Source organism: Mesoplodon densirostris, chromosome 2 (genome assembly GCF_025265405.1).
Source record: "Mesoplodon densirostris isolate mMesDen1 chromosome 2, mMesDen1 primary haplotype, whole genome shotgun sequence".
Lineage (NCBI taxonomy): Eukaryota > Metazoa > Chordata > Mammalia > Artiodactyla > Ziphiidae > Mesoplodon > Mesoplodon densirostris.
This window is the reverse complement of record NC_082662.1, coordinates 6,503,114-6,521,009: the sequence shown is the minus strand read 5'-3', so window position 1 is coordinate 6,521,009 and position 17,896 is coordinate 6,503,114. Positions and strand designations below refer to the sequence as shown.

Below are 17,896 nucleotides of genomic sequence, written 5' to 3'. Positions count from 1 at the left end.
TATAATTATAATTTTTTCTCTTTAATAGAGGGAAAGAAAAGGTCACAAAAAAGTCTCACCTGATATCTTGTATTTTTATATTGTCAAGAACAGTTTCACTGAAAAGCAGTGTTTAATTACCACTATTCACACCTAAAGTTTTCAAGTTTGTGTTTGAGAATTAACTGTAGCAGCACTTAGACTTGGGGAAATTATGCTTCTTCCTTACCAGGGATTTTATACCTCACATTTCCAATTAGACAATGGAGACGTGGTTTCCAGTTTGCTCTCTGTACTGGCTAGAGGCTTTTTTTTTTTTTTTTTTTGCGCGGTACTCGGGCCTCTCACTGCTGTGGCCTCTCCCGTTGCGGAGCACAGGCTCCGGATGCGCAGGCTCAGCGGCCATGGCTTACGGGCCCAGCCGCTCCGCAGCATGTGGGATCTTCCCGGACCGGGGCGCGAACCAGTGTCTCCTGCATCGGCAGGCAGACTCTCAACCACTGCGCCACCAGGGAAGCCCTAGAAGGCATTTTGAGGGAGAAAAACCCTGGGGTATCTTTCAGGCTCATAAATGAGAATGCTTTCGAAGTCTGCAGCAACTCTCCAAAAAATAGATCTTTGGCATCATGGAGAGCAGCCTGCCTTCCTTCCTTCCTTCCTTCCTTCTTTCCTTTCTTTCTTTTGCTGTTAACAATTTTTGCTTTAATATATGAATTACATTAATACGTCACATTACATATATGAAGCCAAATTACACTACCGTAGTTGTTTACAACCTCAAACCTTACTCCCAGTATACATTCCAATAAATTTATTCTGTGAAAACAATACATTTTTTTGTTTTTGATTTTTTTTACAGTAAACTTTTCAACTAGAAACCTCAAATACATAAAAGATGTTCCAAAGGATAAGGATAACAGGATTGATAAAACCCAAACTGACTAAATGTGTTCTCACAATATAAGCTGGCATAAAAATAAATAAAAATTTCTGTGATCACAATTGCAACAATAATGTACACATAATAATGGTTTGTGGATGAGTATTAACTATTCTAATTCTACTTCCAAAAGAAAACAACAGATCATTTTAAATGTGTGTATTTAAAAGTCAGTGCTTTGTCTAACTTCCCATAAGGCTACTGCTGATTCCAGCTTTAAAATGTAAGGTACCCAGCTTGAGTGATTAGCTCAAATTGTATTGAGATTGGGAAAAAATAAATCATTGCCTTTATTTTGGAGTAACACAAAAGACTCACTAACTTCACATATAGAAACTGAGTTTGTGTACGTTAACAACCTGAGTTTTGAGAAGTATAAGCTGTCAACTAGCTATTTCTAATACGGAATAGATATTTTACAATATGATTAAACTTTACACGTGGCCTCAAAACTGAAGAACAATTTTAAGTTCATCTTCAATATGCCAACATTATGTATCTAGGAATTGGTTCCTGGCTTCTGTCACAGAGAGGAAATTCCTTAAGCATTATGTTGAGTGGTCATTTAAAAAAATGTTAATTTATATTTAACTGAGTGGTGATGGTGGAGTAAAGGCAGGAGAGTGATGAACGTAACTGCCTTGATAAAGGATCCTAGACTTGTATAAGCTTGTGCAAAAATCTGGATAATCCTTAGTGGTTAAGGGCAACTTCATGCAACCAAATAGCATAAATTAAATCAGTAACCTTAAAAAAGGCTAAAAAACTCTTTTTCCCCCCCAAACACAACAGAGAGGAATGTGAATAATGTACATACACACTGGGGTTCTGTCAGTGGCAACAAGGACCATGTGTTGGTTCATATCAAATCCAAGAATATTAGGCAACCAGACGTATAACCTTCTTGTGGTTTTCCTACTATGCAGCATTCATTATGGTAGTTAGGTCCCTTCACTGTTCTTTTTGCAAGTCTGAAGTTGTGTTTGAGAGCAGTCTTTTTAAAAATTGCACCTGGCATTCAGATCATGATTGGTGGAGGCTAGTTGTTGTAGAGACCATCAGTTTTGTCATATGTTTTACTTCTGTTATCTCCCAGCTGCTAGGATTCTCAGTGCTGCGGCATCTGATACACTGACATATGGACTTCCAACTCCCTTTTCAGCATTATTTCTGTTACCCAACTTCTGTAATGATTAGAGGTGCTCCATTTTGTTCTCTCCCCGGAATTTACTTGCTGCTTTTTGCCTTTGTCCTATGAGCACGTTTATAATATTTGGTTTTAGGCCTTTCTTTTTATTTCTCCCCCATATTTTCCTTCCTGCATTTTTTTTCTTTTTGTTTTTGATGAACAAATAATACATTTTCAAGGAAGAAAATTGAAATATTCAGAGAAGCAAAAGTTAAAAATTAAAGTCACTAAATGTTAATATTTTGTTGTATGGTCACTTGCCTTAGTAAACAGGTGTAGGATTATGCTATTCGCTGTTTTGTAATAATGCTTTTTAACTTAACATGTCTTGAATTTATTGCCATGCCAGGAATTATCAGTCATTACTGCTGCTTAGTATGCCATTAAAACTGGAATTCTTAACCTTGGGTCCATGGTCAACCTAGGTGACTGTGAATAGAATTCAGGAAACTGTGAACTTGGGTGGGTAAAAAACAGCATCTTTATTTTCACTAACTTATTACATTTTAAATGACATTTAGCATTCATTTCAATTCTGAAGGTAGGTAATAAACCATAGTAATATTGGCAGTACCTGTGACACCAATATAAATCACAGATATTCTTATATGACATCATGTAGAGAAAACCATCTGAAAATAATGTTTATGTTCATCACATAGGAGGTTACTGGGGGAGTAGCCTAGTAAATCTTCTTATTTAACGAATCTATAAAGAAGCACATATATTACATTGCAATTTTTTCTCATATTGTGACAAGTATTTCAATACATGTTTTTGTGAATTTAAAACCTTTTTTTTTTTTGGTGGAGATTGGGTGTAGAGATTGTAAAGGCATCCATGACACAAAAAATTAGACATGCCCACATTGGTCGATAGATACCATAATGTAAGTAGCTATATATAGTTGGATTTTAGGTTCTTCCCAAATATTCTCCATTATAAACAACAGTGGTGAATAGTTATCTATTCAGTTCTGCTCACTTTCCTTAGAAGTGGAATTGCTGAGTCAAAGGGTATGTCTGGACTGCTAAAGATTTTTAATGAATTGCCATTACAGTTCTTTCTAGCTAACCCTGGTGTACTGTAGGACTTTGGCCTCTGCAAGTGACTCAGTTTGTGGGTTTGAAACTGGAGAAATGTTCTCTAGGCAGAGCAGGAGACTTTACTTCGTCTTTAGGTAGTAAATCTTCACCTCAGAGAATGGATCAGACACACTTGCGCTGTTTTTTATCCACAGTTAATGGCGTGGAAAGGAGGAGGTAAAGCTGTGACATTGTATCATCTTTCTGGTACGAAGTAAAATATGGAGTACATTCTGAGAACTTAGTATAGTATGAATTCTGGTCAGCTTTAACTTTTATCAATTATATAGTGTTCCAGAAAACTTGATTTTCCGTGGCCCCTGTATTTTTGTTGAGGAGCAGCCACATAGCCTCGCTAAAGAAGTCCTAAAATCAAACCCACACGGAAGTGGAAAAGAAAGGGGGGAGCCCGAGTGGTGTCATTAGACACCATCAATCTGCCCTTCACACAAAATGCCAGTCAATTTGCAGAAGTTATGATCTTTTCTTCCTACTTGTGACACCTTGGGGTAGCGTCATGCTAGGAACTTGCCTTGGCTGTGAAGTCTCTTCAGGGCGGCAGCTGTGGACGTTGTTCTGACTTACGTCATCTGCCTCTAGGACTTGATTCTTAATCCCACTGGAAGGTAATGGTTTATGCTGTCCAGTCAAACTATTTTAGTCATTCTGCCAAGAGCTCTATGTGCTATGTTTTTATACACTTGCTAGGGTCATCTGTTACTTCCTAGCTTTTCCTATTAAAAGAATTAGAATATTTTCCCTCAGTCATCGTTTTGGATGTCACTCTGCTCATGAATGTATTTTATTTATTTATTTGGACAGTCCTTTATTTTATTTATTTATTTTTTGTTTTGTTTTGTTTTTGGCCTCATCACGCGGCTTGTGGGCTCTTAGTCCCCCGACCAGGGATTGAACCCAGGCCACCGCAGTGAAAGCATGGAGTCCTGACCACTGGACCGCCAGGGAAGTTCCCCTGAATGTATTTTAAATATTTTGCCCCATTTCAAAATAATTTAGAGATATTTGTGTACAGTGGCTGTTAGTGCTGAATTGTGAACCAGTAAATTCTTGGTCTGGTTCTTTAGCCACAGTCAAAGATTTGGTTACTCCATTCTGTGTGGCCGCTATTCCCGTGTCATCTTGTGATCCATCTTGTGCTCCGCCTTCAGATGATACATTTGTCTTCAGGCTAACAGGAAGGCTAAGGGGAGAAAGGGCTCCTCTTTTCAACTGTATCCCATGACCAGAGCCTAGTCATGTGACCAAACCAGCTATGAGGGAGGCTGGCAAATGTCATCTTTTTTCTGAGAGGCCGGACACCTTCTAAACCTCAGCTGTTCTTTTCTGAAGGAAGAAGGCAAGAATGAAATTATGCTCAGCTAGCAGTCTCTGTTACAGGGGGTAAAAAACAAGTACAATTAAAACTACTGAAGACATAGTTATTTGTTTTCATGTCTGTCTCTAATATTAGATGGTGAACATGTCAAGGGAAGGACAGTATTTTTATTCACTTCAGTATTTCTAGTGCTTAGCTGGTGGTGCCCGTAAGTCTGTGTGTGAATGGTTTATGAGTTTATGATTCTGTTCCTTTAGAATATATTTATCTTCTTTATTTAGCTTTAATGTAATCTTGACAAGATTGGCCTGTTACCGCTTTGGTTGAAATGGAGAGGTCTCGTCCCCCCTCTTCCGGTCAATGTTCTGATTTATTTTGTCTCAGCAGATGTTCAGAACATGATTTTTTTCAAGGTACAAATTACAAAAAGTAAAACTCTCATTAAGTGTTACATTGGCCCAGAACAGCTGCACTCACTTGTTGAAGTGTGTTGAGTAGTTTCATATAGAGCATCCAGAGCTTCTTACGGCCTGAACAATAAATGAAGCCTCTCATCTCATTTCAGGATTCAAGAGGAATTTAGATATTTTAAATCCTGCTACCTTGCTCAGATCTTTGCTAATTTTGATTATAAAAGTGACAGGTGGATGGCAGATTAGCAGACAAGATCCTGCCAGCGCCCTCCCCCCCAATACTTTTTAGCCTGAGAATGATGTATATTGTTAGAAAGCAAAATTATTACATGTAGAATCCTAAGGAGATAGATAATTGCAAATTGTCGTATAGGTGGAACTATTTTTTCCCAGATACCTGTTGAATACTTGTAAAATGATATTTATAATTCACAGTGGGCTAAAGATCTTTCATGAAAATCTGAGGTCTCCACATTTCAGTCACAGGAAAGTGACCTGATGTTTTAAACTCTTCTTAAAATATCTTTAGTCTTTGACTTTATTTTAAAAGAGACACATGACCAAACAATAGTAACTACAACAGAACCCCAAATGAAAACAGTAATGATTTAAGGGAGGAAAGGAAGAGGTATGGGTAGGGTAAAGATAGTTAGGGAACAGGCGTCATTTGCCCTTAGGAGTTTCTATACATTAAAGCAGATGATTAAATTTGAGGCCCACTGAAACCGTAATAGGCTTTGAGTAAGCTAGTAGAATTTCCTGGGTTTTGTTAGATTTCAGCTGTAGTATTAGGAGTGTTTTATTAATCAGCTGATAACAGAAGAGCACACTCTTCTTTGTCTATAACTTTGTGCAAGGTGTTGTGGAGGTGAGATAAGGCAAGACACAAAAGTAGACAGGATTCTAGTCCCTGATCCTTCATTTTTTTTTTTTTTTTTTTTTTTGCGGTACGCGGGCCTCTCACTGTTGTGGCCTCTCCCGCTGTGGAGCACAGGCTCCGGACGCGCAGGCTCAGCGGCCATGGCTCATGGGCCCAGCCGCTCCGCATGTGGGATCCTCCCGGACCGGGGCACGAACCCATGTCCCCTGCATCAGCAGGCGGACTCTCAACCACTGCGCCACCAGGGTAGCCCTGATCCTTCATTTTATGGGGAGAAATTACACTCATTCAAGTAACGTTATTTGTCAGTAACAGGCAGTGAGTGGGCAATACCAACTGAGTTGAACAGACTGTAAGTTGGTGGCGTTGGAGAAGACATGAAGGACCGTGGGAATCTTGATTTGGGTCCTGGAGGTTGGATAGAATTGCAGTAGGACCAAGTAGAGGTAGAGCATCTGTGATAGGGGCAACAGCATGAGAATGGGTCATGATTGGAATGTGGTTATAGGAGAATCAGTAACCAGCTGAGCAGACGTAAACTACCAAGCTGAGAAAAGGACTGAAAAGGATAGCTTGTGGTTTTCCTTTGCTTCTCTTGTTTTTGTGTGAATAGCAGTCTGACAGTCTGTGACCCTGGTGGTTATAGTTTTGGGGCAGTAAATTCTGGATGCTTGTTGTATCTCTGTGGGTCTTGATTTGATAAGTTTCTCTGAAGGTGCTTTTTTTGCACACTTTTTTTCTCCTTTAAGCATCTCTTACGCAGCTGTGTGGATGCTTAGGCGAAAGACCAATCACTCAATAAGAAAAATCACTCATGGGATTGTTGTCTGGTAAATAAAACTCAGAAGTAAATTTCTGTTAAACAGAGTATCAAACTCAAAAGTAATTCAGTATGGTATTTATTAATATGTGCTGTGTGCCCTGTTTGTATGTCTAAATCCATATGGTAAGTTTAGCCCACTTTTTTTTAAAACATTTTTTTGTGTGTGTGATGTGGACCATTTTTAAAGTCTTTATTGAATTTGTTACAGCATTGCTTCTGTTTTATGTTTTTCAATTTTCTGGCACCGAGGCATGTGGGATCTTAGCTCCCTGACCAGGGATCGAACCCACACCCCCTGTATTGGAAGGCAGAGTCTTAACCCCTGGACCGCCAGGGAAGTCCCTAGCCTACTTTTAATAAATTTCACTTAATGTTGACATTGTGACTGATTCGAAATGTATAAGAAAACCATCCAATAGTATGCAGAGAGATATATAAGGTAGAAAATTTTAATCTTCAGTTTTGCTAGCTTAAAAAAATCTGAAATAATCGAGCACCTCTCTGTTCAGACTGACAAACTTTCATTTCCCCAGCCTTTAGTTATAATTTAAGTCCTAACTCTTTCTGGCAAGTTGGTAGTAAGTATTTGACTGGGAAGAGATATTAAAAGAATACATACATACATTAGTCTTACAAGGAAGGCTTATACGATGTAGATGCCTATAAAGTACAAAAATATAATTGGTTTGGGAAATTTTGTAGCTTGATGCTTGAACTGTGGAACAGTTGCTTTTACAAAATTGAGAACTGCAGATTACAATTAACTGTCATTAATTTCGTTGAGTAGAAATATGTTCCATTTACTGTACAATCAGGAGCCAGGCTTGAATGAGTTTAAATAGATGAAATCTAAATTATACTGACAGTCCATTAAACATTAGCAGAAAACCCGTAAAGAAAATGGATTCACTATGATACCAGTTTATAATAAAATCATTTGCCAAATAAGAATTATAGCCAGGCATTGTGAATTCTCCTGTGTATTTCCAGCGAGCACTGCAAATTGGTTGAACCATTTATTATAAAGCCGAGGCCCCTAGTGCATTGTTTTCTGAAAAGGAGCAGGCAGTGTTGCTTGAAATCTGCTCTGCAGGATGTGACACCAGAAGATCAGACTAGCATTTTGTTTGTTTGTCGGCCATGTGGGAAGAGAAGAATCTTCACTGCAGCCTACCTGTCACTGGTTATTTTTTCCTGTGAATACTGGGCATAGTATTCCTGGAAGTGTTTGAACTCTCTCTGGGTTGGTTTCCTGAATGTACATATTTCAGCTACATTTTAATTGTAATCTTTGTGTTAAAGACATTTCCACTAGCAGTCATCCTCTACTTAATACGGATTTTATAGCCGAATTTATTTTTGATAGGATTCACTGATTGGAATGAATAGAGTTGTTACCTGCCTTCTCAAGCATTAGAAAGGTAGGTACAGTAGGGCAGCAAGAGTGAGAGTGGTCTCGAAATTCCCTTCCCTCGCGTCTCTAATGCCCTGAGACACTTTGCTTCATAGGGCAGATGGCCGGCACTGATTTTGAAAATAGACACCCCCCTTCCTCCCTGCCCCCACCCCATGCGCCCTTTCCCTTCTCCTAGATTCCTTGTGTTCTCTTATGGCACATAGCTACTGCGTCTACAGACGCAGTAGAGAGATTCACATCACTTTACTGGAGTTTTGATGTTAAGCTGGCTAGAATCTTTTTCATAGTAGGGATTCAATATGGGTCACAAGGAGGGCTTTTTAAGGAACATTTTCAGAATAAAATGTGATGCGAGTGCTCAAAATGTTCTTTGCTTGAGTAATACAAGTGTCAAACCATAGCTGATATTTAGCATATCGTAAGATTGCTGCTGCTGGCAGGATGATCTTTCTTTTTTCTTGTTTTACAGAGTTTTCAAGTCCATGTAGCATAGGATTGATTTGGGAATGGCGGGGAGGTCTTGCAGCAGTAGTTATTCCAAAACAGTCGCATCATTTCTTTTTTTTCTTTTTTTTCTTTTTTTGCGGTACGCGGGCCTCTCACTGTTGTGGCCTCTCCCGTTGCGGAGCACAGGCCCCGTACGCGCAGGCCCAGTGGCCATGGCTCAGGGGCCCAGCCGCTCCGCAGCATGTGGGATCTTCCCAGACCGGGGCATGAACCCGTGTCCCCTGCATCGGCAGGCAGACTCTCAACCACTGCGCCACCAGGGAAGCCCAGCATCACTTCTTAATGTTAGTAAGATCATTGTCTTGAATCAGTCTTCAAGCTTTTCTAACTCCTAGAGGAGAAGAGAGAAAAATGGGAAATTTAAACAAATTTTCTTTTAGTTTGTTATGACCTGTTTCTCTACCCCCTCCCACCAGCCGACTTGATTTTTCTCATAATTTAATTCCCTATTGGCATAATAATTCCCTGTTGGCAATGAGGATAAAGAAAGGTAAGTGTTTGCTAAATGTATATAGTGTTGTTTTTAGACAAAAACCCGTGTAAAATTTGTAGTACTACTTGGGAATCTGTAGACATGAATACATGGAGTTTAATTTTCATGAAGGTCGAAAAGGAAGGAACCAAGGATATATGTCACCTGAGATATTAGAATCTTTAAGAGGATGTTATCAAGCCAATTTTGGTGACACAGTTTTCAGGGTCAAAAGACAGGAAAAGGGTAAGGACTAACAAGATTTCACTTACAGAGGTGCTGTTTTCCCAATTTTTTTTTCCTTTTCCCTTTTAAGTTCTCCACTATTCCCAGACAATGCAAATATCCCTTCCCCACAAAAGAATCTAGCAGAAAACTAAAAGTAGGTCATCCTGCAATTGAGTTATTTCTTTTTTCTTTCTTTTTTTTCTTTTTTTGGCCACACTGCATGGCACGCGGAACTTCCCTGACCAGGGATCGAACCCGTGCCCCCTGCAGTGGAAGCGCAGAGTCTTAACCACTGGATGGACCACCAGGGAAGTCATATTTCTTAAAGAAGTATTTACTAGACAACCACATCTTTTATGTTGATATTGCTAGAGCACAGCCTTCTTGCTAGGATCTTGTGTAACTTCTTTTCTGTTTTAATATTTTCACTCAATTCATTTGTTCCTCGTGTAGTTTTTGAGTGTCTACCGTGCGGAAGGTAGTAGTATATCGTTTAGAGAGGTGAGGCGTGGTGACAGGTGTGGCTCTTGTAGAGAGCAGGAAGCAAGATGCGAGGCTCTGAAAGAGGCCAGGTGGCGCACGGGGCATTGGGATTCGGGTATCGGGCTTTCAGAGTAGTTGCTAGTGTGTGCATGCGTGCTCATGCACACACACCCTTTTGTGTGTTGGAAATTTGGAAGCATCCATATTAACTGGCAAGATGCTTGTGGACTTTATTCTGCAGTGTTAGACCAGCTGCTGTTAGCTGATGGAGTAGTCAGAGTGTCGACGGTGGAGGAATCCTGTGTAAGAGGAAGGGACAGCCGGAGAGCAGAGCGGTCCCGAGGGCCAACCTCCATGGCCACTGCTGTGCCACCCAGCTGGGTCTCTGGGGAATTTGTTTGTGAGAAAGGCTCTGTTCACGCGTGCTCTTCATAAGGAAAGGTTTTCTATTGGAAATTATGTTAGAGTGGCACTGTCATGCTTTGCAGAGGGGCGAGAAGGTATTGGGTTGGCCAGAAAGGACAAAAGTAAGATGTTATGGACAATGCGAACAAACTTTTTGGCCAACCCAATATTTCAAAGGTTAATAGGCAGAAATACGTTCACGGAGAAAGAAATTCTTTCCTGGGACAGAGCCCGTGGCTGAGCATTATCCGCCGCTTGCTTGGTTAGTGGGCAGAGTCAGTGTCCACTGTGCTTGTGCAGAGGCTGTCAGGAAGGATGCTGACAGGCTCTTGGTATTTCAGGATGACAAACTGCCTGATGCTTCAGGCTGTGGTTTTTACCCTTGAGAGGACCCTGCTCTTGCTCTATTTACATAAGGCTGCTGATTTGCTGAGGGTTGAAAAAGCAGAGAGGGCTTTCTTTGCCTCCAGAATCTGCCGTTGCGTTTTGGCTGACTTCCTTCTCTAGCATAGCAAATGCTCTGTTGTTTGCAGATGGCACAAGAGATTCTTGGACACAAAGCTATGTTGAGGTTGTGAGAGACAGCCAGAATCGCCCTGTTCAATATCATTGCCCACATTGTGAACACAGGATTTGAGGCCACTTAATCGTGTGATCCGTTACCAGGCAGAGGCTACATGTTAGGAAATAAATCTTAACCTAGACCCATGGTTTCATTTGAAGACACCCTGGTAAAGAAAAAAATTTGTTATCCTGTTTTGTTTGGAATAATTGATATTGATGGTAGTAGCCTCACTCATTTTTTTCTGGCCCATTTCGGGCTTGCTGATTTTAAGATTAAAAATATATGTATTTGCCCTGCAGCAGCCGTTAGCTCAATCTGGTAAATATGCATTTTCATATGGGTAATTTTGAAAATGCGCATTATGCACTTAATGGGTCGCATCGGCTTTGCTCAGTTCTTTCAGAACTGCTGGCTTGCTTTCTTTTTTAAAGGCTCTTTTTCTTTTTTTCAAAAAAAGGTATCTGCAGTACTTTGTGTTGGCCATGGGGAATTTTCAGGTTGAGGATCAATATCCAACTGACTGAAACCAATTTTATAGCCAACTTTAGACAATCCATGTTCCCATAAATTGCATGAAAAATTGTTGGCAAATCATTTTGGCTTTAAAAGATTGCTGGGCGTATCCCAAGTGAGTTTTTTTTTTTAATGATTTTTTAAAAAATTGGGGTATAGTTGCTTTATAGTGTTGTATTTGTTTCTGCTGTACAACAAAGTGAATCAGCTGTATGTATACATATGTCCTCTTCCTCTTGGACCTCCCTTTCCCCCCCTCCCCCCATCCCCCCCATCTAGGTCACCACAGAGCACCGAGCTGAGCTCCCGGTTTCAGACCAGCTCTCTGTTTGACACATGGTAGCGTATATATGTTAACCCTAATCTCCCCATTTGCCCCCGCCCCTGCGTCCTGTCCACACATCCATCCTCTACGTCTGCGTCTCTATTCCTGCCCTGCAGATAGGTTCACCTGTACCATTTTTCTGGATTCCACATACATGCATTAATATATGTTATTTGTTTTCCTCATTCTGACTTACTCTGTATGACAGACTCTAGGTCCATCCACGTCTCCACAAATGACCCAGTTTTGTTCCTTTTTATATTGACTTAGGTTTTCATCATTCTCTTTCCAGATAAAACACTTTATTTTTGTGCTAACTGTAAACATCTATGTAAAGTTATTTTCTTAAATAGCTGCTTAATTAATAAGACAATGAGGGAAATATTTCTGAGTTATATGGCCTTATTTAACCTTGTTTTGAAAATCATTAAGAGCAATAATAAGTAGATTTTTATGTGTGTGTGAGACTTAAATTACAAATTGTTTTTAGGATGTATTGTCTTTTAGTTAGATCCCCCTATTTTTTATGGGAGGGTTAAAAAGAAAAGTTTGACTCTACAATAATTTTTCATGCTTTCATTTTTTAAAATGATTTAGAAAAATCAAATCAAAACAATGTATTTTTCCCTATTCCTATGGCAAGTTTGACATGTGAAAATTTTTAATTCATGTCAAGAATTTTCATAACCTCTGATCTTGGTCATTGTGTGTTTTATGACCATTTGTGTAAAATAAACTCTAAGTGTTGTCACTTAATTTTGACGATAATTTTGAAAATAAGTTCAGTCAGACCTTTTCACATAAAAGTTTCAAAATACTGGGCTTCCCTGGTGGCGTAGTGGTTGAGAGTCCGCCTGCCAATGCAGGGGACGAGGGTTCGTGCCCTGGTCCGGGAGGATCCCGCGTGCCGCGGAGCGGCTGGGCCCGTGAGCCATGGCCGCTGAGCCTGCGTGTCCGGAGCCTGTGCTCCGTAATGGGAGAGGCCACAGCAGTGAGAGGCCCGCGTACCAAAAAAAAAAAAAAAAAAAAAAAAAGTTTCAAAATACTGATAGAGATCACTTGACAGCAGTGACCTGCTTTACATATCAGTAGCCTTGTGCATTGGAATCTCATATCTGGATTTATAGCTTTGGGTCAGTTTGGGTTGCCACGATAACTTTTTAAACAGAAAAAGGTGACTTTTTATCTAGTAATAAGGCATTGATAAGTAAACGTGGTAATTCCATATGTTAGGTTTGTGGATCTGCTGTCTTCCACTGCCTTATTCCTCATGGCAGCGTTCCTCAGGCCAGGGCTGCAGGGCAGCCTCCAGTAAGACCACGGAGAAGTGTTTAGGCAAAGGGATATCAGTAGTTGTCCTTGACATCCCAGCATATTCCTTTCCTTTCTTCTCTAACAGATACACGTTCAGGTATATTTAGAGATAATCATTTTCCTGAATGTAAATTTGTAGTTGAGAAATGAAAGAATATAGATTCTCTCTCCTATTCTGGAAAGCTTTTTAATATACAAGTTAATAGCTACTTTATGTTTTTACTTTATGTAAGAGTGTTTATAGTAATACTGGTTCTGCTGATTATGAGAAAAGAATATAAAGCTTTTCTTTGTGTAAAAGGAATAAAGTTATTCATAATCCTCACTATCTAACCATCTGTCATTGATTTCAGTTCTGTCTAGTCTTACCAACCCCAGTGTCAGACATTAGTCCTTGGGGGGGTGAATGCAGAAATGAGTAAGTTTGGTTTCTTTAAGCTCAAAATTGATAGTGAGGTACACAGTGCAGACCATCTGACTGCCAAATAACTGACCACACAGGGGATGTAAGTTGTCAACTTTATATAAAGGAGAGGAAATTTTACATCAAGGAGAGGAGATGTTGTTGTTTCTTTACAGAGGAGTCATGAGAATTTACTGCCCCTGGAGGGAACTCATTATCAGGTTGCAGGTGCTTGTAAGAATGAAGGAATAAAGAAGGTTTGGTATGGATGGGGTACGGGAGATGGTGTTTCTTTAAGGCGGTGCAGCCTAGGGGAGGGCGAGATGTGATGTGGGATCAGACCATCGAATACAGCAAGTTTTTTTTTTGTCACGTGAGCTTTAAGAAAGTGGAGATCATTAGTTAGGAAGGGACCTGTTAGTTTTGAAGTCAGTGAATAGTAGTTAGGTATGACAGTGTAACCTTATGAGATACAGAAAATACTTCCTTCTGTAGGAGGTGATAGGAAGAAGAGGGCATATGGGCTGTGATTTGTGTTCAGGTGAGATGAAGAAACAGTGGATATCTAGAGATGTGAAATGCTGGCAGTGGGTACAGCAAGGATTGGAACACAGAAATTAAGAAGCTTGGGTTGTCCCCACACTGTGCAAGTCGGAGCTACAGTTTTTATTTAGGGAATGGGTTTCTTCAGTTTTTACTTGAATAGCAAGTTAGGGCTTAGGTAGAGAACTCTCTACCACAGTGGGAAGCGATCTCTTCTTTGTCCCTTAAGGTGATAAGCATGTTAAGTGGATGTTGCCTGAATGTTGAACAGAGTTTTTTTCCCCAGCATCCTGGACTTTGGAGCAAGATAGAAAGCTCAGTCAGCAGTTCATTCCTGAGCTGCTGTTTAATATGGATTCAGAGATGGAATTGCTGTTGTTGAGCCTACATCTGAGTAGAGAAATCTGTTGGGAGATTCTGGATGCCTAAGTGATTGGCTTTCAGATTTCTTCTTTTTCTGTAATGACTTTAGGCTACAAGAATCCTGATGTCTTTCAGAAAGTTTCTTGGAAGGAAGTGGCCTTTAGTCTTCTTCGTGTCTTTCTTCCTGTTCTGCCTCCTAGTGGGTCTGCTAGCCCCTGTGGTGGGACCAGAAGTCCCACTGGATCGAGGGCTCCAAACCTCTGCTCCTTTGCTTTTTGCTGGGGAGGGTGGTGTTAACACGTGTGAAATGGAGCGGTAGAGGAACCTGCCTGTGTTCTCCAGCGTCTAGAGTTCCTCTAAGACACGTTTGTTGTGAAGGGTCCTGAGGAAGGATAAAAACACGTGGCATTTTAAACGTGGGCATCATGGTCGCTCTCCCTAGAAAATTTGATTGACTGCAGATGCCTTTACTTGTGAGTAAATAACGCATAGGTTTTCCTGTCCTGAGCTTTATGATGATCTTCGGTTGTAGTGTGGAGCGTTTGTACATTCCTTTATAGTCACTGCTTCCCTTAAAATCTTTGCTTCTTTAAAAAAAAAAAAAAATGTCTTAACTGGTCATTTTTAAAAATAACCTTTAGACTCCAGCTGTTGAGAGCATCAAAACTAATTACCCAGCCACCGCCATGTCAAATGTAGTTTAAGAAAGGGCTCTTCTTCCCCGAGGAAAATCTAATTTGGTTTACTTCATTCCATCTCTGATCGGCTGCCTTGGTTTTCTTTACTATTAGAAAATATGTTCAGGTTAAAATTTAATAGAAAGTTATCCATAAGATACTAGATTCGTTTTCTTTTTCTTCATGTGTGTGAAAAGGTCGTTGTCATAGCATGTTCAAGCTAGTCTTCTTTACATATTTCACTTATTTCCTCACAAAATATTTATTAAAAATAAAGCAGCACTTGGCAAAGCTGTTTCTCTTTGTGAAGACGGGGAGCATCTATCTGAGTAAGATATTCAAGGTTTTGTCTTGGTCTGTAACCTTGAGCAAGTAATTCCCTTTATCGAGGTTTCTCCATCTGACTATGGATAATCTCATGGGATTCCCACTCCCCCTTGTTCAGGGATGCTGGAAACAATAATTGAGTCTTTATCAAGTTATTTAAATTATCAGAAAGTGGTCAAAAAGAACCCAAGAGCTGTTTTCCTTTAGCTTAAAATTATTTGTCATTTAATATCACCTTTAAAAATTTATTTTCTATAAAAGGCATGTGCTTTGTCATTTATTTATTTATGCAGTGGCTTTATGGGCCCTGTCTTTGATCCATTAAAGGTAAATGCCATTGTTTTAAATTTTCTTTTTCTTTTAAAGACTGTGTGTATATCGAGAGTCGGAGGCCAAACACACCGTATTTCATCTGTAGCATCCAGGACTTCAAACTGGTAAGCATCTTTTCATGTGCTGTTGATTCTACTCCGTACCTTCTCTTTTCCCAGTTCCACTGGCTGTCTCTTTTGATTGCTTCGCTATCCTATTGACTTGTTGACCTCTGAGTGCTGACTGCCTGGTGACTGCAGCACTCAAATAAGGCAGTAATCAGCTTTATAACACTAAGTGTAGACAAATGTTTCTGAAGTTTTTATTCATTTAGTAGCTGTTCTGACAACAATTTCAGAGATTCCCTTGAGCTCCTGTAGTAGTTCATTTTTTCTCAGCCACTGTGAAGAACCTGATGTAAAATAAACTTTGGATTTGATGATGAGTTGGGGTAAAAAAGAGAATATAAATAGGCCAGAGATGATTTTCTGTGGCAATAGTAATTTACTTAGGTATTTTAAGCAAATATGGAGTGTATCTTGAACCTTTTCTGGGTGTCTCCCGTGGTGGAGGTCGGGGAAGGAAGTTTGGCTTGGGGATGATAGAGCTATAGTACTTTCTCATTAAAAACCTTTCACGGGTACCTAAGTGCCAGTATTGCCCGGTATGAAATCTCTTGTTTTTAGACCACTGGTTCTCACACTTGGGGCTTTGGATCCCCTGATACCCGGAGAGATTTTGCAGAGGTCTGTAAATAAGCATTCTCAGTCTCAAATAAATTAAATAAATATACTTCACACGTGTCTGTACAACTGCTTTTCAAATGTATTAATATGCTGCTGTGATTTTTAAAATTAACTTATTCAATGACAGTACATAGTTAAGAATCACTTTATTATGTATTTTCCTCAAGCAATTGTTATGTGAAGTGCTATCGAAGTAGTGTCATTTGGGGAATCTTTTGAAACATTTAGATGTTAAGAAAGGATCCTGGACAGTAAGTCGCCTACATACGAACGAGTTCCGTTCCGAGAGTGGGTTCCTAAGTCCAACAAACTTAGCCTAACACAATTGGCTATGTACCGCTGCTTTTACGCTTGCTTGCAGACATCCTGGGCTTGAAATAAAGATACTGTACTACTGTATACTGTACTGTACAGTAAAGTACACAAAAGCACAACCACTTGTAGAGGATGCACGCACATGACAATGTATGCCAGACACACACACTAATTTACGTGATTGCACATGCGAATGCACGTTTGCATCTTTGAAAGGTCGCAACTTGAAGGTTCGTATGTAGGGGACTTATTGTACTTGAAGGTTGTGAACCACTGTGTACATTCTTAGGTCTGGAGAAATCCTGATTCTTTAGCTTTGTAGAGATACGTGTCAATATCTGTGAAAGCCATTATTTCCAAAACGCTTTGTAACTTTTGATAATACTTGTGCTCTGACATACATTGTATGTGATATTTCAGCCTAAAGAAAAGTAATGTAGTCTGAACTCTGCATCTCCTTAGTTTTTTTTTTTTTTTTTTTTTTTTTTTTTGTGGTACGCGGGCCTCTCGTTGCTGTGGCCTCTCCCGTTGCAGAGCACAGGCTCCGGACGCGCAGGCTCAGCGGCCATGGCTCACGGGCCCAGCCGCTCCGCGGCATGTGGGATCCTCCCGGACCGAGGCACGAACCCGCGTCCCCTGCATGGGCAGGTGGATTCTCAACCACTGCGCCACCAGGGAAGCCCTCCTTAGTGGTTTTTTTTTTTTTAATGCATTCTAAACGACTCCAAATGTCCCATTAGTAAAAAAAAAAGTTGCGTGCCATTTCTTTTTCTTTGTTCAAAAATTATCACGTAAGTAATAACATGCTTTTTGCTACTTTAAAAGAAAGTAAAATGGGCCATTTACTGCTAAGATTTCTTTATTCTTGGTAGGCTGCTTTTACCTTCTAGTTTTACAAGGTGGCCTTGCGGTTTAATCTTGTAAATCACATGCTTTCTGCTCAGATTTTATGTCAACATGAGGTTTTACCATTCTTTAGAGGTCTTTGCTATTTATTATATGTTGCCTTCCAAAGGTTGTTTTTTACAGCTGCTGCACTGACATCTGCAAGTCTGGGCGGTGGCCTTGTTTCCTGAAGAGTTTTCTTTTGCTAGTGGTCCTACTACTGCTCTTTCCCTGCTCGTTGTCTTTGTGTGTGATTTTTACCAGATATAATACCACTGCACCATGGAAAAGATATACAGCTGTGAAATAAAACTGCAAAGATTTTCCTTTTACCTATTAGAGTCTGAGCCCCTTTTGTACAATTTTTCCACGTTAGCAGGTGCCTTCGTGTTTGAATGGCGTCTCTTAGGAAATGCTGATTACAATGTGATAGTTGCTGTTGGGGCAGAGG

General features: G+C 40.0%; 1 protein-coding gene across 4 annotated transcripts in view; it reads left to right on the top strand.

Moving 5' to 3' along the window:
* RERE (arginine-glutamic acid dipeptide repeats) overlaps positions 1-17,896 on the top strand; it is a 429,369-nt gene that overhangs the window by 182,718 nt on the left and 228,755 nt on the right. For all 4 annotated transcript variants that reach the window (XM_060088920.1, XM_060088919.1, XM_060088918.1 and 1 more), the window contains one exon: positions 15,554-15,624. Coding sequence is in view for 3 of the 4 variants with exons in the window: in XM_060088919.1 (XP_059944902.1) it covers positions 15,554-15,624 (71 nt within the window). In the remaining variant the exon portion in view is untranslated. The remainder of the gene's footprint in view (positions 1-15,553; positions 15,625-17,896) is intronic.